At 38.9% G+C, this 26375-nt stretch overlaps 1 protein-coding gene across 2 annotated transcripts in view; it reads right to left on the bottom strand.

Moving 5' to 3' along the window:
• enpp1 (ectonucleotide pyrophosphatase/phosphodiesterase 1) overlaps positions 1-20215 on the bottom strand; it is a 29678-nt gene extending 9463 nt beyond the window's left edge. Inside the window, exons 1-14 of one of the 2 annotated variants that reach the window (XM_032543127.1) lie at positions 19872-20215; positions 14563-14635; positions 11729-11789; positions 10044-10141; positions 9883-9962; positions 8630-8749; positions 7449-7558; positions 7264-7329; positions 7108-7180; positions 5819-5927; positions 2707-2838; positions 2563-2594; positions 2297-2424; positions 773-842 (exon numbers count right to left, since the gene is read on the bottom strand). In XM_032543127.1, the coding sequence (XP_032399018.1) occupies positions 773-842; positions 2297-2424; positions 2563-2594; positions 2707-2838; positions 5819-5927; positions 7108-7180; positions 7264-7329; positions 7449-7558; positions 8630-8749; positions 9883-9962; positions 10044-10141; positions 11729-11789; positions 14563-14635; positions 19872-20006 (1287 nt within the window). In that variant the 5' untranslated portion in view covers positions 20007-20215. Of the gene's footprint in view, positions 1-772; positions 843-2296; positions 2425-2562; positions 2595-2706; positions 2839-5818; positions 5928-7107; positions 7181-7263; positions 7330-7448; positions 7559-8629; positions 8750-9882; positions 9963-10043; positions 10142-11728; positions 11793-14562; positions 14636-19871 lie in introns of both variants that reach the window. The other variant, XM_032543126.1, reaches the window with a different exon arrangement.
• Between the last annotated feature and the right edge of the window lie 6160 nt (positions 20216-26375).

Here is a 26375-nt window from a genome sequence, read left to right as displayed (position 1 = left end):
TCTATGTTAAGCACACTTTTCTCTGCTTTGTGTAGGCACTTTTCTTTAGAGAAGTCAGCAACCATGTAAGCTAATAATACCTGGTCAAATTCCAGGGCAAACCACGTCTGGAAACATACCCTGACGTGTTGTAATGACGAACATGAAGGTAGGCTGACACACAAACACATCTTCAAATCTTAAACCAAAGGCAGATAATGTGCAGGTGGAGAACGACTTCTAATAAGTGTAATTACTGTTCTCAAGTAGAGTTTTAGAGCTTCACAGTGTATTGTTGATTTTGTGTGATTAATTTTGGATTCATTCATTTGAACAAAAACAGCAAATACAGAGATGTATATTGCGTTTGGACTCAAATATAGTGACAGCAGCAACCAATCATCTTTTATACTTTGGATTCTGAAGCATCCAGAAAAGGTTTGTTACCGCTGCATCCGCTTTGGTCTTGTATAATAACTATGTCTTGTATATAAAATAAAATCTTGAATTGCAGTTGTATGTACTTTTCTGATACTATCTCTGGTCTTAGCCAAATATAACTGAAGCACACTGAAACTGAAACACTTGTACTTGAGTAAAATATCTTCATAGCTCAACATCCTACAGAAGGCCAGAACTAAAACCATCTTATAGGAGTTATCAGCCCACCTTTTCACATTTCTTGTTTAGTTTTAAAAAAATCTAAACAGGATGTTGTGCTAAACATTTGACTTAGTGGACACACACACACACACACACACACACACACACACACATCTTTCCTTCTTCTGACCTGCATGTTGGTAAAGAGGTTATCTGAACCGTGGAATCCACCGTTGCAGTACTTGAGTTCCTGAGAATTACTGATGAGAATTAAAAAAAAACATGTTATCTGAGAAGTTAAAATAAGCACAAAGACGTACAGAAATGAAGGATGCAAGTCACATAAACAACACTTATAGTTATTAACATGTTTCATTTTCTTTCAAGCTTAATTTCTGGGTCAGGCGAGTTTGTTTCTATTTAACCTAAAGAGTGAGTCCCATAGCACTACAACTGCATTAAAGTGGACCGACTGAATTCTTCAGCCTGAAACAATTTTCCATGATTACATGTTTGTTAGCCATCAAAGGAGTTGTTGTACATCTCCTCTACCATGCCTCCTTCATTATAAATGATTGCCAACACTAATTACTGTAAATGCTTCAACTTCTGTGTGGCCAAAGAAACATTTTTTTTTTACCACCAGACTATCACATTTTTTTTCCACGACACCTTCTTTACTATAATTTACATACAGTAAGACTCGCCAACTCCAATTACTGTAACAGCTCTGCTATCTTCCACTACTTTATACTACGAATAGTGGTGTTTAAGCCTTTCATATTAATTCTGTGCAATGGAATTACACTTTTCATCACTGAAGACATCTGGCACATTAAGTCAGCACTCTGGCTACATAAGTGTGACATTTAACAACGTTTTATGCTTTTACAAAGCTAAAGTAATTTCAGGTTTTTCAGGTCTCTCAGGCCATCTTGGTTTCTAACTTTGTCCTTAAAATTTCAACATTGCCATGTAATTAAATGAACAGCTAGTTTTACATCAATTCTGCACTACAAACTCTCCAACTAGTTCAATCAGTGGAACACAAAATAACTATTTGGAAGTGTGGCTGTTTCACTTGAGCACGCACGCATGCTGTGTTGTGTTTAACTTTAACTCACTTTAATTCCCAATGACCAAGGTCACTGGAATTTCTTTTTGCAACATGCAGCCAAACAGCTGCAAAGGCCGTTCGTCACATAGCAGTTTGGAGAATGTTCCTAATGCCTTTTTTGAAGGACCAGATGTAAACTGACAGTGTGTTATAAAACTAGTTCAAAGTTCAAAAGATCGACTAGTTTTTCTTTTTAATTTTTTAACCACTTCTAATGGTCTTCTTCAGTGCATGGAGTTAGCTTAAGGCTAACACATACTTCTCCAGGCTGCATGTAGACAAATATACACTGGGGTTGTTTGGTGATGTGTGAGTTTCATATTTGAGATATGCTATTCCAAAAGGTTAAGAATTTACAATTTACATTTCCAAGCTCAAATAAAGTGTTTGGTGGTTTGAAAAAACTTCACTAGGATTTTGATTGACGTGTGTTATATAACTGGATTTAAATAAGACTCAATGTTGGGTTAAACTATGCCTTTTGTTAGGTTTATTCCCCAACACTATTCCTCTTTAAATAAGTTTGTCTTCTTTATTCCATTCTTGACACAGTTTGATGACCTGACACAGACCTTAGTGGACTGATAGGTGACTTACAGAGCAGCCTGCCATCCCTCCTTCATATAGAGGTGTCCTCTCTCTATGCGTTTGTTGTTGGCAAAGTGCATCCTTTTGGGGAGATTTTCTTTGAGGTAGGGCCTCATTGACTGGTCAGGGGTCCTGCACTTCAGCACAGACACAGCAGAGGAGAATCAACACACAGCAGCGGGAGAATGGGATTGTTTTACATGAAGCCATGCAAGCAGATAATTTTTCTTTCTTCTTATCAATACAAATGTCACATTTTGGAATACTTCACATACCGACAGGTTCTTCATCAGACCTTCATAGTCGACTGAGGAGAGAAACACAGGACAAGGTCAGCCACACTGGTTACTAAACTGACACGACGTGATGATGCAGTGCTGGGAAGAAGGGGAAGTTGGGTGTTATCGACAAGAACTCACAAGAAAAGAAATCCTCTGGGAGGTGTCTGGGTCTGATGCGAGCAGCCGGGCCTTGGATGACAGCAAAGCCATCAGTTTTGTTCAGGTAGGTTGACACAAATGTTGCATTTTTACATGAAGCCTCCTCCATGCCTGTAAAAGAAGAAGATGATAAAATATACTGTAAATTTGTCTTTAGTTTCTTATATTTATATATTCTTATATATATTTATTAATATGTATGTTTGAATTTGTAAATACTTTACAATTGTAGCTATGAAAGGATGACATGTGTGAAGTTTGTACAATGTTTCTAAACTTTAATTTAAAAAAAATCCATGACTATGCGTAGGATTTCTTTCTCACTAAGGTTTATCTAGTCAGAAAGGCACTACTTTGTAATTTCTACGGTTTCACAACCTTTAACATGTACAGCACGTTAATAGATTTATATTTACAGTGTGCATTTGTTGTCATATTTTGAGTGTGACATGATCTTGTCCTTGATGATGAGCTGCAGAAAAATAACTAGCACCGCATGTCAAAATGAATGTCTTTTCTTGGAAATGATGTCTTTGATGAGGATAGCCGGGCATCGCCCTGAGCCAAGTTGACTTCCGCGCATTGATCGTTAATATACATAATTACAAGACTAAACATATGGTCCCCAGATGTCTAGAGAAACTTCTCGTCACAAAATATCCTCCTAATATACCACTGTGAACACATTTTCCCAGTGTACTCTCAGATAACAGACTCATTTTTCATTAGATTTCTCTCTGGCACCAAACTGTATTTCTCTCCTGTAACAGGTGCAATGACTCAACCAAGTCAAACATTTGAAGATGACACTGAGACGCTAAAGTCCCCCATCAGTGGCACACAAGCTCTAATACGATGCCATGTCTTACTACTGTGAAACCATACAGATTTAGGAGGGATGCACCAAGCAAATGCACAGCTTTAAATAAAAGAAAAAGAAAAAGACAGACAAAACAAATTCCTCTGAGTTGCTTAAACGTGTCAATTTCCTTCTTATTGTACTGTTTTGATGGAATTCTAACCTGAATTAAAGCTGCAAGCAGCGATGGAGGGCCCTCGCTAACCTGCGCCAGTCGGGGTTACCGGCGGACGCCTCTCCTTGCGACCGCGCATTTGCGCGTCACTCGTACCCTGAAAATTGTCGCCAATGAAAAGGGAAGTCCCTGTTGAGTTCATTGATACCTCACACAAGCCTATATGTCATACAGGTCATTATCTGTGAAAGGGGGCGTGGCCGCATCATAAGGGGGCGTGTCAGACATCACCAATAAAAAAGGAAGTCTCTGCTGAGTTCATTGATACCTCACACAAGCCTATATGTCATACAGGTCATTATCTGTGAAAGGGGGCGTGGCCGCATCATATGGGGGCGTGTCAGACATCACCAATAAAAAAGGAAGTCTCTGCTGAGTTCATTGATACCTTACATAAGCCTATACGTCATACAGGTCATCATCTGTGAAAGGGGGCGTGGCCGCATCATAAAGGGGCGGGTCAAACATCACCAATAAAAAAGAAAGTCTCTGCTGAGTTCATTGATACCTCACACAAGCCTATATGTCATACAGGTCATTATCTGTGAAAGGGGGCGTGGCCGCATCATATGGGGGCGTGTCAGACATCACCAATAAAAAAGGAAGTCTCTGCTGAGTTCATTGATACCTTACATAAGCCTATACGTCATACAGGTCATCATCTGTGAAAGGGGGCGTGGCCGCATCATAAAGGGGCGGGTCAAACATCACCAATAAAAAAGAAAGTCTCTGCTGAGTTCATTGATACCTTACACAAGCCTATACGTCATACAGCTCCTTATCTAGGAAAGGGGGCGTGGCCGCATCATAGGGGGGCGGGTCAAACTCCCCAAATAAAGGGAAGCCCTCTGCTGATTAAAGACCCTTACAATACTAATTAAAAGGGTTCAAATTTAAAAAGGGGGGCGGGGGCCTGATGACTGGCGTGCCTAATATAGGGCCCGCCTCATATCACTGTAAACCCGTTCTAAGTTTCAGTAAATCGTTGTTTTTGTATAAGGCAATTTCCTGTTCCAGGTGGGGCGCTATCCCAAAAAGTCCATTGGCCTGTAGGTCCTCAGGCCGGGACTTTTGGTTTTTTGGGGGAAAATTTCTGCAAAAAAACGTACACTGTAGTTACACCCTTTTCATCTTCACGCAAAACCCCCAAAAAGGGCCGCCTGCCACCCCCACACCGTATGCAAAGTTTTTCTTTTAAAACTTTTCATCGGTAACATCTTAATGATCCCCCAAGTTTAAGTTGTGGGGGGGAAAAATTTTTGGGAAAGGGTTGTAAGAAACCCTTGTTTTTAGGCCTCTTCCTTTGCCATTGGGGTTTTTTGTAATAGGGCTTAATTGGCAGGGGCGGATTGGGAGACGTAAAATTTTAAACCAACACAACGTACCTCGTTCCCCCATTTCCCCTGTTTCGGTGCGAATCGCCCCAAATGGCCGCCCCGCCAGGGCCCCCCCCTATGACGAAAAGTTTTTCTTTTAATAACTTTTCATCGTTAACATGTTAAGATGACACACACCAAGTTTGAAGCTGATCGGACGAAAGCTCTAGGAGGAGTTCGTTAAAGTACGACATGTGGAAATGGGCAAAATCGCACTAATTTCGCACATTCAAAACAAAATGGCGGACTTCCTGTTGGGTTTAGGGGGGGGCTACCATGGAGTTTTATGTCCGCCCTGCCATGATACATATGTCTACCAAGTTTCGTGACTCTACGTTAAACGTAGTGCAGGGGCTGAATTTTCGTAATATTGTAGGTGGCGCTAGCGAGCCATTTTTGTGCGCCTATTCCCGAAACCATTAAAATACGTAAATTTTCACCAGACCTGATGCGACCGCCAAATTTGGTGAGTTTTTGAATATGATAAGTCCTCCAAAAAGGCAATTCATTTGACGGAAAATAAAGAATAATAATAAGAAAGAAAGAATAATAATTCCTTCAGTTCCAATAGGGCCTTCGCCGCCTGTCGGCGCTCGGGCCCTAAATATTGATTGTTTTGTCACCTTACTCTCTATATAATGACACTGTCAACTGTACCACAACTGTGTGCAGTCATCTCACCGTGGTCTGATGTGATTATAATGTTGACACAGTGGTGCAGGCCTGTCTGTGTCAGGCCATCCATCAGCATGCCCAAAATCCTGTCCACATTTTTCAAGGCCTGAACAACCTGAAAGCACAACAGCATTTGCAGCTTTAACAGAGTTAACATGTAACTGTGACAGGAGAGTTTGTCATGTCAAGAACAATATGCTTTTGCAAATTAATGATTAGCAAATATAAAGGATTGAAACGGTGGTAGCCGCAAGGTTCATAACCTTTTTCATTAAATGGAGATTCGATTAACATTTAGAATGAAAGTAAGGTGCTGTATGAAAAATAAAAATACTTAAAACAAAAAAAACGATTCCAGTTTTCCTTGTCTAAGTGTTATATACTAAACATTATTTTTTTAACACAATCTTTAACTATTGTTTAAAATTATTAGTCATAATTACATTACAATTAGTTCCCAACAGATTTTTCGTTGAATGGTTATATATGATGTATGGAGCTGGACCTACAGATCAACAGAACTAACTAATTGGCATGTTTTACACATTTTTCAAGGAGCTAGTTTCAGCCTCTAAAATGTGGAGATTTGCAACTTTTCTTTTTCTACTTTTCACGCGATAGTTAACTGAAAATCTTTGTGCTTTGGACTGGTCAATGAATGAATGAATGAATGAATGAATGAATGAATTAAGCAATTCGAAGACATCACCATGGCCATGTGGTAATGTAGTATTAGTAGTAATAACAATAATAATAATAATAATAATAATAATAATAATAATGATAACAATAATAATGTAAGCAATTGTCATAATGTTCTATTTTATACATTAACCTGTTAAAAATTAATCAGCAGTAATCAATAAGGATAAAAGGGTTACACTTTACTTGAAGGTGTCTACATAAGAGTGACATGTCATGAATGTGTCATAAACATTATAAAAGTCATAAATGTTTATGACATAATCATTCTTTTAGTAAGTGTCATTCTGTTTTGTCATGAAAAGTTATGGTTATGATTAAGGTTAGGGTTCATTTGTCATGACTGTATCATGTGTACTTGACAGTATCATGACACTCTTATGTAGATACCTTCAAGTAAAGTGTTACCGAAAATAGTTGTTTGTTGCAGCCCCAGTCAAATATCACACAGCTCCACAACCAGAATTTCACTTTGACGAAACATTTTTCCAGATATTTAAACTGCATCTCACAGTCTTCTTCTGTGGGTTGAGTATATGACAATCCTTCCCTCACGTATAAGTCATCTCTACAGTAGGACAATAGTGACAGACCTCGTTGCTCGCGGGCCCATAACGATGTCCTGAAGAGTCAGGTTCATCCAGGTACAAAGTGTAGAAGTCAGGTCTAAAATCACAAAGGCCACAGTTAAGGGGGATTTTAGATGGTGACTCACAACATTTTTAATGATAATGAAGAACACGTGGTACCTTTCTCCCTGAGGTAAGCTGAGCCATTCAAACAGCGTTGCCACTCTCTGCTCAAATGAAATGCTCCTGTGCACACAAAAGGCTCCATTATGAACTCATAACTGTAATACACCACTATAGTATACCATTAGGTAATGTTCTTGTCATGAATTTAAATGTATGTAATGTTATGTCATCACTCTTACATGTCATACGGCTGGTAGAGGTCTGGGAAGGTGCCATTGATTCTTACATCTGAGCCAGGCCAGAAAAAGGTTCCTACTTTCAGTTTCTGACGCATGGCAGTGATCCAGACCTGAGAGGAGGAGAGGAGAGGGGAGGGGAGAAGAGAAAAAGAGAGGAGGAGAGGAGATGAATGAATAGGAAAAGAGAGGTGGAGAGAAAAAGAGAGAAGATGAAATGGGAGACAGATGAAAGGAGGTGAGAGGAGACAAAAGAAAATAAAGGAAAGAGGATAGGAAATGAGATAAGAGGAGAGGAAAGGAGGTGAAAGTAGAGGAGAGAAGATGAGATGGGTCAAAAAAAGAGAAAATTATAAGGAGAGCGATGAATCTGACATCTAGGTTCATGAATAATTCAGACAGACTAAGCTGTAGTAGACGAATACCTCATTCATTAATCTCAGTGCATCACAGCAGTGTTTAGTCCATTAGGATGAAAGAATGTAATCACTCCCATCCCAGAAGACTGATGGAAATCTAACTGCAAATATTTATGTTAAATCGATACCTATCAGACTGATCTGCAGTTAGAAGTGTTTTTATGCAGCAGGCTTGCAAACATGTTTTGCCAAATGGTTCATTATGAAAGAATTCCTTCCAGGAGTCATCATTCATCTATTTCTCCTTCACTCCTGGAAAGTCCTGCATGGTGTATTTTCAGGAGCAGCAGCCTGCCACACAGTTGAGGAATGAGATTTAAGAGACCTCCCATTTGAACGGGAACCACAAAGCGTCAAAACAAGCACAACTCGCAGCCGTAACAAGCTGTCATTTAGCACGAGCAGAATCTATAATTATATCAAGCTATGAAAAAATGTTGTTTGCAGACAGCAAATTACAGCACAATATGAGCACAATGCTTCATATTTCTTACAGACATGACAAGTGCCTCCTCTTGGTCCCACAAAATCAGGGTGTGTTAGCTTTTACAAGTTTCGGAACAATACTGTCTGGCTCTTTTGATGTGCAAAGAAAATATTTCTGATAGGTCAGAACTGCCCTGCTGTGGCCTTGCTCAGTGAAAACAAAATTTCCCTAATGTGGTGGTTGTTAGGTCACAGATTTGGCTTTTTCTAGACTAAAATTTACTGTACTGTGAATTTACATCTTTGTGTACAATATGGTTGTCTCACAGATTCACTTACTGGCTCTCCTTGATACCATTTTGCGTTGAATTTCTCATTAGATTTCAAGCTGAAGAAAGTGTTTTGGCTCACATCGTACATCTTGTTGTCCACAATCCCATGAGACTCTGGATAAAGACCCTGCAGATAAAAAGTCACACACAGTCAAGGTGATCTGTTTTGATTCTGTGGCTACAGGGAGTTAAAGTGATTACCTTTTCTCTCCAGTCGTTCCTACCTAAATATTACTGGTAGTCATAGCAGTTTATTGTGATTCCAGGGTCTGTTTTCAACCAAGAAAGGTGAAAGACACTCTGTAAGCCCCTCTGTTCTGCTGCTGCTCCTCTCCACAAGTAAATGTAAGCCATTAAGCCTCCACAGTAACCTCTATACTACTGTGAAGAGAGAGACACTGACTCTACAATCAGGGAAAAGCACCAAATTTTACTGTTGAAGTGTTTATACACCGACAGCAGTGGTGGAAAATAAGGAAGTACATTTACTCAAATAGAATTTTAAAGATATTTTCCAGTGGGAAATATTATACTTTTTACCCCACTATACTGATTTGACAGCATTACTTTTCAGGTTACATTTTTCACGTGAAATAAAATACACAAGATGATGAAATTCAATACATTGGTAGAGTCTAACTGGTAGTTTCCAACCTTTTTTTGGCTTGTAAACTCATAGAAAAAAAGCAGTCTACTCGGGGGCTCTTGTTCCATTTCAGATATCTACTGTAGGCTATGTTAGTAGAACCACCAAAGAGACATTTCTCCTCTAAACCTCTCAGGTGGTTTTGTTTAAATAACTGTTTGAGACCCAAGGATAGAAAACTCCAAAGCAAAGATGGTAGAATATTACAAACAATGAGTACAAATTTGTTTCACAGAACTTTTTTCTTCTTCTTTCATTCCCAATTAATTATCTTAAGAAAAACGTACTGGTACCCAAAAGTGAGTTAAGCAGAGCTTTACCATACAGACTTGACTTGGCTTAGTAGTTTAAGTAGCTCCATTTAAAACAGCTACAACAGTGAAATGCTACTGATGGATTGTTTCATCAATCTAAACTGCAAAATATCAACCGAATATTATCATACAGTATATCAGTCACAGGGGCCATTACTCCCTCCATAATATACTTTACAATAAGAACATCTTGGCAAACATCCCTGTTTTAAATGCTGGACTTCTTCTTCCACCACTGACAAAACAATCTGTGGAATGAATCAACCCTCTGACTCTGTGACCTGACCACAGAAGACTTACAGTCACAATGCTGTAGTGGTTGGGAAAGGTCTTTGTGGGATAAACAGGCCTCATGTGCGGCGTTGTTGTTCCAAGTTTACCTGCAACACAGTAACGTTCGGTCACTGAGGATGCTTAGTAAACCATGTGGAGCTGTTGAGTCAACGATGTTGTTAACTTACGTAACTTGTTGATGATAGGAAGGTGGCTGCTGTGATCTTTCAGGTACGGAGCCCTGAAACCGTCCAAGGACACCAGGATGACAGGAGGCCTGAAGAAACTGGGTGGGAAGATAGAGAGGAAGAGTGATGCTTTAAGTGGACACTGAGGTGTGTTAGTGAATGGGAAATGGAATAATTACTCGGCAGGAGACAGGGAGATCGTTGGCACCAGTAGTGTAGCAGTAGTGTTGTACAGTGGGTCTGTGTGGAGAGAGTACAAAGCAGCTCTTTGACTGAGCAGGCAAGAAGAAAAAAAGAGAAATCCCAGACTACACAGACTCACAGAGGAGGTGAACAGGAAGAGAAATTTCATTTTACTGATGACAAATTAAGGACTAAGAGAATTCTCTTGGTCTCTGCAGATTATTTTGCTCTCTGAAGTGAGGCATGGTCCCTTTTCCCACTTCACCTGGAGCACTGCATTCATTTCATTGTTTGCAAGAGTTTCATGTTATTGCTTCTTCAACTGCAACTAGCTATCGAAACACTAATTTTATAATATAGTAACTAAAGTAGCATAAACAATTTGGTAAAAACAAAAAGGGGTTTACATTTTTTTTTTAGAAAAAGTAGATTAATTAGTACATAAATAAGAAATGGAATTCTAAATCAATTTGAAAATGTTGTAAAGGCTCAATAAATAAATAAATGGATTTAACTGAAGAAACAATCCAAGTTCTAATCAGGAAATAGGACGAGCCATTCGTTTTTCCATTTTCTTTTCCTTTTTCATTTACCATTCTCGGGCATAATTTGGAAAATAATTTCTTTATGTAAACATGTAAAAAAATGTTTGTGCGATCAGCACGTTCCAGAGGAGCTTCATCTCTGTCGTGTAAAGGCCAAACCACACGTTAAAATAAAAGTGTGGTCTGTCGACAGAAACAATACAAACAAACCCAAAAGAATGACTGACTTTGGTATGAAAAATACAGACAACATTCATTTGTTTAAAGATATTTTAAAACCAAAAATAGCTTATTTGGAGCCACAGGTTTTCTTTTCCATAGTCTAATGACTCTGTCTGGGGTTACTCCCTTACGGAAGCAGAAACACATACCCTAGAGGGACCATACACTCAGACACACACACACACACACACACACACACATACACACACACACACACACACACACACACACACACATGCCACTCACCAACACACGGCTGATTACTCAGTCATTAGCTTGTGACCATACACACAAAAATACACACACACACACACACACAACTGATTGTTCAGAGTCATTAGCTTGGTTTCCATAGAGACAAGTTACGTTTTCCCGCAAAGTCAATACTATCATAAAAAAGAGTCAAGGAGCATGTAATTTTGGTTATTTACACACTTCTAAAAAGACAAAAAACTAAGATGAACTGACAGTGGCAGAAATGCTTTTCTATTTTTCTCTGTGGTCTCAGTAAAAGTCTCTTTAAGAAATGCCTACTGGGAACAATGGGCTCGACTCAGGAAGAGTGTGGGAGTTGCAGCCGAACAGCTTCCTTCTCAGCACAATAACATGCGGAAAGATATTGTGCAGAGGAAGAGAGGAGCTATTGCAATCCAAACTTGGCCAGCGGTGGTTTGAGGAATTGTTTTCTATTAAAACCACATCAGTTCTCCCATTTCAACAACAGTATTGTATTACCCAGGTGGACATTGTGGCAGTAGGAGTTCCTCGTATGCCTCCTGCAGCCAGAGCTCACCGTCTGCTGGAAAAAAGAGAGTTGTCTGTTAAGAAAAGAGTTGCATACATAATATTTTTCTGTAAATGTGACTGTACAACAACACACAGTCCTTAATGCCATGAAACACCAGATAACTTAAAAAAGACTGAATGAACCAGACTGTTTGGAAGATAGTGTTTTAGAACATTAAATGTTCATGACTATATAACGCAACAATCAATTGCAAAGGAATACATTGTATTATATACAATGTTGTTTACCTGTAGATGTTTATAAGGCTTGCTAATGCTAACACAATGTTGCAACAAACTGGGACCACAGTTCTGTTTTTGGCGCGGCTAGCTGCCACAGTAGGGGGATGTGTACTGAACCTCAGAATCTTGCCTATTTCATCACAGTTAAAAAGGGGCGATCTAGCTGAATTACTTAACAGATTTAGTTTCATTCATTTCATCCTTTTATTCTCTTTCCTGTTCACAACATCAACTTTTTTTTCCAACTGAGTCCTGTCCACTTCAAACCAGAAAAGACAAAAACAGAGAAACAAAAATCTCTTGTGTCAAATAACCAGCACTGTTATCATTCCTGGTAAACTGTGTTTTCGGGGCCTTTAATGCTAAATTAAATGGGATTTTTGAGTTATTTAAGGACAAGAGGAAGCAAAAGTGTAGAAATGCAGACGTCATCTACACATTTATAAGATGACTAAAGACAGAAAAGACTGAATGTTCCTTGTGTTTGGCTAGTGGAGTCTTTCTTTGGAGCTAGAGGGCACAATTCTGTGAACCACATGTTGCGTAAAACCACTAATGAATAACAGCACAGACTTCATACTCAACAAAGACTAATTACTAAACCATCACATTTTTAAATGAGATTTGTGTGCTGGACGGCTTGTGTTTTCATAAAATAGAAACCATGAGGGAGGAAAAAAACAGCTGTCTAAAAGAGCTGTGATCATTTAACTCGTGACCACATTATCTTCATATTTTAAGGCCACACATGCACGTGAGACAAGAGACATCAAAAACTTTTATTTTACTTAATCTGAAAGAACTACAGCATCCACAACATGTATTTAAACCTGCACTAATTCACAAACTTGATGTTTTATGTAGAATACTTTAACAAACAGTTGCCTGTTTACACATCTAGCAGCAACATTAGCACTTATTTGGAGTCAAGTTTATGACCCTGTGGCACATTTAAATAAAACATTTACTCCTCTTTTAGCTTTCCACTAACTCCTGAAGGAAATATTTGCTTGCTTAGCTGCTAAATGATCCACTGTGTTCACCAGCTAGTTGCTAACTGTGGGTGAAGGTAAATAATTGTCTACATCTCCATATTCCAAGAATATGTATATTGGGAAACTTCCCCCCCCCCCCCCCCACTGAATTTTTAGTGAGGAGATGAGTGTGTCTCATGTCGCTGTGGCAATAAAGTGTGATTTGAAAGTAAGTCTGTGCATGTGTCGAGCACTTGTAACCAAAGGCTGATACAAATATACATCATCTATTGTTTTTGGAAACAAACTATGTCTTGCTCAAGGACCTTCCCACAGACAAGGTGGCTCTAAGCAGGAAGCTTTGAGGAAGTGTACTCCAAATTCAATCTGTCAAGTCTGCTGCTGACTGGACACATGACGGAGGGAGTCTTAGCATGTTGGTGAGAAAGCCCCTCCTCACTGCCTCTCGGAGCCAGGAGTGTGGTTTGGACTGAACACGGGGATGCTCTGTCTCAGAAGACAAGTTGCTGTGGTCTGTAATCTACGGGAAAACCCAGCTCTAAGCATATCATACTACCCACTGTGTGTACTGTCAGCATCTAGGAAGAAGTAGAGACCCAGGTTATTTTTATTATTTTTAATCTGCTTCCAAAGGCCTTACCAAAAAAGCAGTGTTACAGAAGATGTAGATGTTCCAACAAAACTGCATTATGTGAAAAACGCCCCAAAAAAGAGTCGGAATGAGTGCAAAGTCAAGATTTATTCTTCCCACATGGCTTTCAAGTTAGCTGGGTGGGAAATAGAAGTTAAAGGGAAATGCCACAGCAGAGAGAGCACCCCGCCCAGGGCTGGGGACAGTTGCCCACAGTCACCACGCTGCCTCTGAAATGGAAGAAGGGTGTTTTGGCACAGCGGTTCGCAACAAAGAGAATACTGACACCACTGCCCACGTCGGAATAGAGGGAATCTATAGCTGCAGAAAAAATGCCAAACTCGGGTGAACATTCCTGTCTCGCTTAAATGTTCGTAATGACGTGTTAAGCAAAGTGGGCAAAAAATCTTGGCTCACAACACCCTGAGAGAAACATATCCTGCAAACAAATCACATGCAGCCTGAGGAGGTAACTTTCACCTCTGTGTCTCTCTTTCACCGACTGGTTGGTAACTTGACCCTCCTTCACTGCTGCTGTAAATACTTCCAGTTTAGAGTTTCTGAGGGATCTACAGTTAGCATGCTCTACATTAGGTACACTCCCAGACAGCGTTTGTAGCCTCACAGTGGTAGGATGCAGTGGCCACTTGTAGTATGTATTTTCACCAGCCTTTACTGAGGAAGTTCTCCAAAAATGTAACCTGAGATGGTTATTTCTGTCTGCCTCTCTTGTTGCAGCCAAAGTATTTTCATTTACTCTATGTGTTGTGGAGTGAAGGTCATGACTCACATAAAGCTCAGTCAGAAAATAAAGTTTTTTTATTAACATTTAATGTGTCCTACTTTGTCAACTTTATTGTAATTAAAACATGAAAAAACAAGGTTTTGGAACATTTAAAATCATCAGTGCCTACCTTTCCCATCACTGCTCTTTCTCAGAGACAACACCACAGCCAAGATGACCACCAATAAGCACAGCAGCAGAACCTAAAATCCAGAGAACAAATGTCAGGATGTTTGTTGAAGTTAGTGAAGATAACAGTTCAGAAATCCCATGCAGCTGAGCTGTCAACAAACATGACTGAAGATGTTTTCATTGAACTCTTGGCTCTTTGCTGAGAAGGTAAAAAAAAAAGAAGCGCTAAAACTGCACAAAGTCAAACACTGTTGAATAACAATCAACTATGCTCTTTAAATAATGTGCTATTGTTACAGATGGTTGTGGACCACTTTCTTCCTGAGAACTTGACTGGAACTTGAAAAGTGAACAACAGTATTTAATTGTCTGCATGATATTTTGAATAATACTGTGGTGAGAACAGCCTTGGCAAAAAGCTTATTCCATTGGGACTCTAGACACAATCTAGTGTCAGCTACATGCCTTGACCATAATATAAACTGACTTCTGGCTCTTTGAGAGAAGCCATAAATCAGGACATTTTGAGGAATCATAAACAACAGTGTTGGCTCTAGACACTGTCGGTTGTTCGGTCCACCACTTTGGTCCAGACAGAAATATCTCAACAACTATTGGATGGATTGGCTTTAAATTTAGTACAAACATGTGTGATCTCAAGAGGAGGAATCCCACTGACTTAGGTATTTCACTGACTTTGCCTTCAGCACCACAATGGTGTTACATTTGTGGTTTTAAGTAAAATGTCTTCTGAACTATTGTATGGCTTGACATTCATGTTTGAGGGGGAATTCTAATGTGATCGCCTGACTTTTCATCTAGCGCCATCATCAGGTCAAAATGTAAGTTAGTGCAATACTTTGGTTTACGACCAAATACCTATCAAACTGTAATTCCCATCATTGTCAGCTTTACTGGAAATGCTAACATGCCAAATATGGTCAACATTACCCTCTAAACATCAGCATGTTAGCATTTAGCTCCAAGCAACACTGTGTCCCACAGCCTCACAAAGCTGCTAACATGGCTGCAGACCTTTAGTAATATTTACTTTATTTGTCCATTTTTTTATTAATTCATTACTTCTTTCTGTGAGACTTCAATCTTTATACAATATAAGATAAGAGTCTTGCTGTGCTAAGTGTAGGTGGACTTGTTATTTATTTATTTCACCCTGCCCAGTTCCCCATACACCACATACACCATTCCCCATACACCTTTTTCAAATGTTGGTCATGGCCGTCTGTAATGAAAAAGTCAAAAGAGGATGTAGACCTTGCTGCTTCTTTATAATCTGGCTGCTTACTTTGTTTGAGGGGGTTGTAATTACTGTAAAGAAGTCTGAATCAGTTCATTTAGAGAGGTCTTATCATTGCTCTATGGGTGTTTGTGCTGGGCGATATGGAGAAAATCAAATATCACAATATTTTTGACCACCTTGATATTGATACCGCAATGATATGGTAGTGTTGACTACTGGTGCTTTCACAAAATATTTACACAATATTTTGATTAATAATCATCAGTAATGTGGATATAATGACTAAGTGGTAAAATGGCAAATAATAGAACAGTTAGTCTGGTAAATTCAGAAAATGACATAATTTTACTGTAATGCAGCTTTTAAATCCAGGAAAAGACAACATTTATGCCATGTTATGATATAATGATATCCAAAATCTCCGACATTATCTCGTCTCACATCACAATATCAATACACGTAACATCGATATATTGGCATCTCTAAGGGGAGTCCATGATTTGTGTCTTGTATCCCTTAAACCATCTTGTGACCCCTCAGATTATTCTTGGGGGGCGACCAATAGTCTGGGAGCTTCTGCTAAAAAGGGGAACTGTAGATGATTGCTCATCACATGACAATGACATCCTCCTCTCCCCATTTCTTTACAAAAATATGAACTTACACAGGAAAGAATATTGCGTCTTTGCTTTGACGTAACATTTTTCTGCTGCAAGAATTCCACTTCCTCGTATTAGTCATACATTTTTTATGTTATTTCACTGTATCTTCACAAGTAACAGGTGTGACGGCTCCTATGCCTCAAGACCTATTAAGCCTATCGTGCTGGGATCTGGGGATTGGCTAATAAGGACTGATGATTGATAACCGGAGAACCTGATTGTCCATAAATAGGAGTGCATGGGCAGAGTTATCTTCCTTTCTCCCTCCTCAAGCATGTTTACCTTTGTTAATTAAATAAATTTGATTTAATTGCGCGAACATGTGTGTTCTCCACATTTTGTCGTACTTTTGAACCAGGTTATGAAATGGAGGCTTCTCCGGGATATGAACCCGGGAGCTCTCGCATTATAGATTATATCAGTTTATCAGTAATGTGTGTAGTGTATGGATGTTTGTAGGTGTAGCCAGGTTAGAACGCAAAAGTAAGTAGTAGTAGTAAGTAACCCAAAGTCTAAACAAACCAAGCAACTTTAAAGAGGGAGAGAGGAAGAATGACGGCCCTGGCACTCCCATGGACATGTGAGCAATCACATTCATCCAGGTGTCAATCATCAGTCCTTATTAGCCAATCACCAAATCCCAGCAACCAAAGGGCCTTAATGGGTCTTGAGGCCTAGGAGCCGTCACACAGGAATTATTAAAGTTTATTTATAGGGGTGAAATTTATTTATCATGTCCCCAGTGTTGACATGTGTTTTTACTTAACATGTGGAATATGAATCCTCCCTTATTTGCAAACAAACGTATCTCTGTTTTATTTTCAAAAAACATAAATGTAGGAGGATGTTTGAACCATGTTGATATATACAGGGAACAAGTTAAAGTAATATTTTAAGATTGTCATTTAATTTCATGTCTGTTCAGTCACAAGGGAAAATCACAAGCAGAGCTCAGTTGGTGACACGTTAAACATCCCCAGAAAAAGAAAAAAAAGAAAAGAGCGATGCCTACAGGCAATAAAACTTCAAAAACACACTTGCAATTACCGCTTATCGCCAAAGAGAATGAAACAGAGATCTTCAAGACTGTAACTTTACGTTGTGGCCAATTTCCTTGACTTGTTTTAAGACGATGACAACCCTCCAATTCAACACTAGATTATACATTTTCATGCTGTACTCCACCATGCCCTTTAATGTATTCAGTGGAACAGCCATAGTCATGCACAGTCTCAAAAGCAGGATTGTGGGAATCATCACTCCATGAGTAATCCAAGTAGTGTGATGCACATAGCCAAGAATTCCTAGACGGGTATGCTGCTATGGGTGCGTGGTGTCTGGCTATGTGTACTTATTTTCTCCAACTATAGGTGTAGAGAGAGGGAGAAAGAGAGAGACCTGGATTGCATGACCTCCTTGGAAAGACGTGGTCTTTGTGGGTTGTGAAAGTAAACAGTCTGTCTAGTGGAAACCTACTTGTTGTCTGACACTGAAACCACCTTCAGTTTTGTCTCCATTGTCCACAGAGTAAAGACCTGATTAGACTGTAAGGAGTCCAAATCAAACTGCGACAGCACAACAGAGTCCGCATGAACACACAAGCATGAAACTAATGAGTAATCCTCATTTTAAAGTAAAAAAAACAAACAGCTGTACAGTGACTGATGCTTGACAGGACAAAGTATATTATTGTCTGGACATTGCCACTTGTGTATTTGTTCAGTAACAAGCAGACGGCAGATGGAAAAACTAGGGCCTGTGGTTTTAGCTTGAGTTTGTTAGTAAATAGTTTATAAGGCGTGTTTAATGTCAGATTATATCTGACTGTACAGTTTATATTTCAGTGATGACGAAGATTACTGGGTTATACAGCTACATCGCTACAGCTATATAAAGGCAGTGTCTAACGCATACAATGACATTTCTCTTTGCTATTCTTTCAATTATGTTTTTGGTCTTTATGTCAAATGTATCCCATATTTAGTTTCTCTGTCGAATACATGTGGTTTGTTTTAATGCCTCAAAGAGATGTGGACAATAAAGGCTGCTGTTGTCTCTGAGACTTTTTATCTGCGACAGGTCATCCAGGTCATGTACAGATAAAAAGTTAGTAAAACTACTGACTTTCAGCCAATATAAATCCAACGCAACAGTGTTTGCCTTTAAAATCCTAACAACAAGATAAACAGGATTTTGTGTACAGTACACATGCTGTTTGGTGGACGTGTTTATCCCAAAACCTTAAAGTGCCAGTGAATCTGTTGCTATTCTTGTGCTTAGATTAGAGCATTTAATGTTTTGGGGTTTTAAATTGTTGCTTGCACAAATCAAGCTATTTTAAGGATGGCACATTGTGCTCTAGGTTATATATTTCTGAATCACAATATCATTTTTCATTGTTTTGACATTTTTTAGTTAGTTGCAGCTCTAAAACTAGAGTTCTGCTGACATTCTTCAATAAAAACAAAACACTCCTGCAAAAACCCCCACCCCGTAACCACTCAAACATCCACAATAGTGAACTATTGAGTAGCTCTCTTACATTTTTGGACTGCACCAAAGTTTTATATTAACAGATCCAGTCCTGCTTTACACTATCAACTGTAGTTCATCTTCACCTGCAGAGAGTCACTTCTGGCCTCTGTCCTTTTGCAGCATTTGGTTTGAACATTACTACTGGCAGCACTGACAGGCTGTTTGACAGCTGTGGCTTATATACACTCAAAGTAAACTGTAGAAATGTCTGTCTTTCTCCTTCCTGATGATTAATGACCAATGATCAGATAGTCACTAGAGCTGCAACTAATTCTGGATTAAATTGTCATTGATTTAGTCAATGAAATGTCCAAGAATGTGAAAAAGCATACCGTGAAATCTGGACATCTTGATCATGTCTTATTGTGTTAGACCCACGCAGTTTACAACCATATTTAACAAAGAAAAGCATGAAATCCCCCAAAAGTTAATGCAAAATTGCTGCAGATGTTTTTTTTCCTCGACTAATGGATCCAGCTCTAAAAGTCACTAGACTCTAAATCTAAGAGGGTTTATACTTCAGGTATATAGATACATGTTAAGGTTACACGGGCTTTATACTGTAGTGTTACTATGTTACTAGGCTTTTGAAAAACACATTTGTTTCACTATATAAAGGATATCGAGCATCACACAGGCACACTATAAAGTTGTTTTTGATATGTTAAAGGGGCAGCAAAACCCAACTTGTGATTTAAAAAACACGTTTTTCCAAACAAATCAGCTGGGTTATTTTACTGTAAGAGTATGAAAGTAAATAGCCTAGCCTACTATTCATTACTTAATTGTAGTTTGTAGTTTAAGAGTGGTCAGAGGTATAGGTAGGCTATAGGTAGTCTATATACGTACCCCAGTAATGATTTTACAGTGGTTATTCTTCTTCTTTCCCCGTTCAGGGTTTGTCCTTTGACTCTCCAGCTCTGGTGTCCCAAACAAAGACGCAGCCTGTTCAGCCGAGCGGTCCTCTCCTTTGGTTACTTCCATACTCGATCGCTGCTAAACTCCTGTAGTGTTTTCCAGGAGGGACTCGGACTCGGTGAGTGGCAGGCAGGCAGAGCTTCACCCTGGTTGAGGGTGGCTGTGTAGGATATGACCCCTCTCTGCTCAAGTAGAGCACCGCCTTGTTTCTTGACGTCTCCAAGTTTACAAAGCAGCATCAGCAGCATGGGATTGATCTGAGAGACTGAGAGTTGATTAAACTCAGCAGAGCCGACCTCAACGGTCTGTTGGCTCAGCGTCATTCTCCAGGAAAGTCTGTTCACCATTAAAGCTAATGCTTGGCCACTTTAGAAGAGAGTTGGAGCTGTAGGCTAACAGGCCTAATGGCTAATAATAATAAAAAATAGACACAAATTAAGGATATTCATCTCTAACGTGCCTTTTAAAAGTGTTAATCACATCTAGTTTCTCTGTTCAGAAACTTCATTAAAAAAACGTACTGTAAAGTTACTGAGTGCTGCCGCCATCTTGTGGTCAGACTGGAGTAGTGTGCTGTATGTCCCTAATACTTTTCATCGAAACAGACAGTTAAGATAGACCGTTAATAAATACAGTCTGTAGTTGAGACCCATTTACAAAACAAAATGAGTAAAGTACAATTTAAGGTTGAAAGTCTTTTGACTAGGCCATACAACGTTAGCCTACAGACAGTTTTGAATTTTGGCCTTAGGCACAAATAGGCAAGTTTATTGTTACACAGTCTATATCCCTTGCATTGTTGCATCATGCCTTGAGTTCTGAAAGGTTGTTGGGTAGCCTGCCCATGGTTAAACACTTAGTTTGACCATCTGGCAGTGTAATACCATTAATAAAATGGGACTTTTAATAACGTAATTATACTGGAATTTCTGTGGGTCCCCTGTAACACATTTTGCCCCAGTTTTCAACAGTGTCGAAAACAACTTTTGTGAAATTGGCTTAAGTGAAAATGTCAGTGCAAACCCTCTCTGCGAATCACTTTTCCACCCAGACAATACTGTATGTCACAAAATCAGCTAATCTGAAATTCCTGTCTATTTGTCTGCCACAAAATGAAACTTTACATCAATTTACATTTTATTGTTGCTTTCTTGATGACAGATGCTTGTGTACGTGATCCATAAATCACAAAACACCCTTTTTGTAAAAGGAACAATGCATTTTGAGTTATTACAAATCAGTCCAGTCTGTAATAATTGAGTTAGCTACAGTATAAAGCGTCCACAAGATGGTAATGTTGCAACACCGGTAAAGTAACACTGCCTTTCCTTTGCTGTTGTAGAGATTTTTTCATAAGGCTACAAGAAGAAGTGCTATTAATACAACATAATACTGCTCTCTGACAGGTTCAACAATGGCATACTTCAGCAGCTGTGAGGTCCATGTTTGCTTCATGGTGTTTTTTGCCTCCAACGTCGCCTTCCAGGCAGCCAACCCTAACCTTAACCCTAAACAGACCATTGCTACGCTGCCTGGAAGGTTATGTTGGGGGCAAAAAACATCAAACACCTCCAGGTTCCCTTCAGATCCAGTTGCGGCATGTGGTGTGATAATGAATATCACATGTGGCTGGAACTGCTGACCTCTGACCTCTGCCTGGTCATACACTCATAAACAACCCAGGATTAACTGGTTTTTGTCCCCTCTCTGTGAATGTGTGAATGTGTGTGTGTGTGTGTGTGTGTGTGTGTGTGTGTGTGTGTGTGTGTGTGTGTCAAATATGAAATAAACCTGTTTTGTGTCGTCATTTAAAGCTACAAGGATATTTCTGCATATGTGTGTGTGTGTGTGTGTGTGTGTGTGTGTGTGTGTGTGTGTGTGTGTGTGTGTGTGTGTGTGTGTGTGTGTGTGAGGGAGTGTGTATATATGCCTATATACTGCATGTGTTGAATATGAAAGTAAACCTGTGTTTGTGACGTCATTTAAAGTTACAAAGGTATTCCTGTGTGTGTGTGTGTGTGTGTGTGTGTGTGTGTGTGTGTGTGTGTGTGTGTGTGTGTGTGTGTGTGTGTGTACACTGTATGTGTTGAATATGAAAATAAACGTGGTTTTGTGTCATCACTTTGAGCTACATGATACTCCTGTATGTGTATGTGTGTGTGTGTGTGTGTGTGTGTGTGTGTGTGTGTGCTGCTGCTCAGTGAACTGTCTCTCAGCAGTGTCTCCCTACAGCTGTCCCCAACACAACTTGACTTCACAATATGACCTTTAATGCTGACCTACACGTGTAGCACTTACTGTCCTCATCACATGTTCCTCCCGACTTCTTAAAGTCTTTTCAAGGAACACGTTTCATTAGTGTGTAGCTAATCCTTAGCCAAATGCACCAAAGGCATGTTGAGCTTTAAAGCATTTTTATTAGACCTACAAAACTTTAATTTGAGTCCAAATCATGACATTTAGAAAAAAAGAATTATGTTTAAATAAAATATTTTAATTGACTAATAACTATACAATATATATTATATAACTATATATGCCACTTTTTCATACACTGTAGAGGAAATTCATATTCCTAAACTTTAAAGCTGCTGTATTTAATATATAATATAACTCTGAATTCCCTTACACAGTTTCCCACAAGGAGCAGTGTCAAATACACGGTATTTTCTGCATCTGCTTGCTTCAACGTTTCATTGGAGCTAGTACATCATGCTTACATAGATATTCAGGGAAATCTTAAAATATTCAGCTGTTATGATTGCAGTTCTGCATCAAATGGAGACGTGTTAAAGCATAATTTTAGACTCACCCAGCATGCATTTTGTGTCCTTCAAGACAGTTCAAGCTAGGTATGTTTGAACAATGCTAGGCTACAAATTGTGTTTGTTTTGTCATTGGTGAGCCTGCTAAAGATTTTTTTTCCCAAAATTATTGAAAACATTAAAATGTAATATCTTGGATTACATTTTAAAAGCATGCATTCAAAGATTGGCTTCTGCATGTTTAATTTAGTTTGTTATTCTGGAAGTATTTGCATTTACATTTCCTGTTGCACTGCTGCGTGTGTTTATGCATTTATTGTATAGTATTTCCAAATGAGTATAATATTAATTAGACCCAACAAGTGATGCAGTTTTTAGTTTTAGCAGCTTTATAGTCTTCTGTCCAAGTCTGGTGCTCCAAAATCAATTAGGCATCACTGTTCCAAGTCCTCAAAGCAACACTTGAAGTGAAGTGCAGTGGCTTGAGTCACAAGTTATGAATAACACATCAAGGCAGAGCAGTAGGTGTACTTAAGGAATTCATCAACTGACAGTTATAGGCCCATCTTCCCCATGAGGGCACATTTTATTGAAAGCTTCTGTCTTCTCTGACATATCTGTCACTGACTATGCGTCAAGCTGAATGTCTTTGGTTGTTTTGCTTTCGTTTTTGTCCTGAAATAATGAGCACCTTCCAAAGCTTTTGATATACACTCACCCACAAATGGAACATAAAGTTGTGCTGCTCACCTACTAACTTTGCGCACACATGTTGATTTACCGTTACAGTTTTTGACACTTATTGAGCTCTTAATACAAGGATTTACCGCATGTGACAGTGAAACACGTTTTTGACGCATGCAAAGGTTTGTTTTAGAGTTTTTATATTGGGCCTGCATGTTTTACAGATGTATTTGATACAGTTACTGTCAAAAACAACACTTTGAATTGAACAACATTTTGATTCGAAGAGATTTGAGTCAGTAGCTGGATACAAGAGACGCTCTTTACATGTGAGTGCACTCATCACTTACATGAAAAATTGACCATTATTGCCTTAATTAATCTGAAATCTTAAATAAATTGTGTTGATAAACTTTTCACATAAAGTCTGAGAAACAGCTAAGAGAATACAATTTTTTTTAGTTTAAAAGATAATGCCCTGAGAGACACTCAGACAGACAGACAGTCTTATGTCCAGTCAACGGGAAGCGCAGCTGGAAATCTAAGGAGCTGTTAAGTGTCTCACTTCAGATATGTCACTCAGTAGGGTGCTAAACTGCAGCGAGAACTCAAAATTTACTCTCCTAATCATTTGCATCCATCAATATTACAGGAGGGCGGACTCGATCAAAAGCTGCAGAGTACCTTAAGAGTTGGTGAAAAGGTTGTCACTCACTCTATTATGTTTTAAATATACAGTATAGATATTGCGTTTCCATTCCAAGACAGCTGACAGGCAATTTGCATTTCCATCAATTATATCTAATTGCATAATGAGCTGTTAATTTTAGTATTTTCTCACCGCCCACATGAGTTCATTTTTTTGGCATCCTCAAGGTGTACTCCTTTCATGATTCATGATTTATATTTGTGTGCCTGGTACTACATGTACTATTGATCCATTTTGAGCTAAATCAATAAATACATGAAATAACTCAGAGCCAATATGTGACATTTCCCACTTCAGGTTTATTGAGGGTCATGCTGTCAATGTTAATTGTGGATTTCTGGAAAGAAAAGCTGGTGACAGGGCAGGAAATCAATGCTGAGATATTCATACAGAGAGACATGTTTCGTGTAATATCTCACCAGCCATGTGACAGTATTTATTAGAGTGGATGGCAGCAGGGGTGACTTGTTAGGAAGGACAGAGACTGAGACAGACTGTGAGATGAGGGGTCAAAATTTGGTGTGCCCTTACAGCCGCAGAGGAGTGGATGTTGACAAAATTCTATCTGCAATTATTTGTTTTATTATTAACTAACCACTTAGCTGTTGTTGTTGATGTAAAATTGCCTTACATTTTTAGTTCCAGCTTTTAAATTGTGAGGATTATATGCATTTTTCTCTTATGTGATGATTAACTATCTTTGGGTTTGACCTGATGATGGAGATAGATGAGAAGATTAGGGGATCAGCAAAGTATTAAGTATTAGTATTATTAACCATGAACATCTGTACCTAATTTTCTGCCAATCCATCCAGAAGATGTCTAGCTGAATAAATGAACATGTTGACCTGCTGGTGATATGTCAGAGGATCAGCCAAAGTCATTCTCTGGGGAGCATGGAAGTCTGCTCAAAATTCCGTGACAATCCATCAGATACAAATCAAACTATTTAATTCTGGACCAAAGTGTTGGACGGATTGCTTTCTGTTATGTTCATACATTTGAAATTGTTTATTTGACAATAGCTTTATTGACTTTTATCCAGCCCCAGTTACCATTAGAACTAAATAATTATTAAACACAGTTTTGCATAGTGACTGCCAAAAAGTAGGCCCCATCATTATTGGTAAATAAAAGTTTTTTTTAGGTCTTTTCTTAAAAGATTAAAAATCCATAATTTCCTTAGTAGACAGAAAAGTCTTTGTAACATCTCGGATAAATAGTCAACCATAACAAAATATCCAGAGGTCTTGAGGTTAAAGGTGAAGAAACATGAACCAGAACCGTCTGACCAATCAGGGTACCACACTGCTCTCCTACTTTCCCAGTAATATCTGGTACATCACTGCATCACTGTCTGCCATTCTCTCATCCTGAAGAACAGCTTTAGAAGGTGCATTGCACTCACTGGGGGGCCAACGCTAAAAAATAGATTCACCTCTAATTGGAGGATTGTTTGGAATAATTATCAAATGACAGCAGGAGCAGCGTCAGAGTCACTGAGGCAGAGCAAATTTATGGGAAAATGAAAGACTTTAATTGAATGTCAGCGGGCGTCTGCAGGCAACGTTGAACCTTGTGTGATGAGATGTAGGCAGCTGAAGGGCACCCCTCCCAGGATGCTTTGCTAGTAGGGAAGAGGCAGAGGGTGCAGACCGGGGGTGCTTTGGGATGGCTCCTGTCTTGCTGGCATTGCCTTAATGATGTCCTTATGTAATATGCTCTCCAGTAATGTTTAGTCAGCCTTAAACAACCTAAGCCCTGCCAACAAGTGCAAGACAAGAAACTGTTTGTGTGTACTTTATATGCATATTTATGTGTACACATGTTGGGTACAGAATTGTCAGACATTTTTCAAGTGAATGGTCTCAAAATCAATGTGCATTGGTTTTTACAGGAATAGATTTTATTTATTTTTGTAATATTTATTTATTTTACTAAATTTTTTAGTTTGCAAATTGAGTACTCAAGAAAGTTAACGGGACATTTATGAAATTTATTTATGACAACAGGCCCAAAAGGACTGATCAATCATCAGTGACCTGTTAATAAAAGATGCTGAATTATTCTGCAGAATAGAACTTGTTGTTAGGGACAACCCTGTGTTTTTTCCAGCTTACTTATTGTCAGATGTGGTGCTCGGCAACCTGCCTTTATCTACTGTTTCCACTTCTTAACTTTTCCCGTTGAGGTCCTTTGTGTATTTCACAAAGAACACATTTCAAGGGACTCTGTTTGCCAAAAGCTAAATAATAATATTGCAAAGGGATTTACTTT

This window comes from Etheostoma spectabile, chromosome 18 (genome assembly GCF_008692095.1).
Source record: "Etheostoma spectabile isolate EspeVRDwgs_2016 chromosome 18, UIUC_Espe_1.0, whole genome shotgun sequence".
NCBI classification, from domain to species: domain Eukaryota; kingdom Metazoa; phylum Chordata; class Actinopteri; order Perciformes; family Percidae; genus Etheostoma; species Etheostoma spectabile.
Note: the sequence above shows the minus strand (reverse complement) of the source record. Positions and strands in the feature narration are given on the sequence as shown.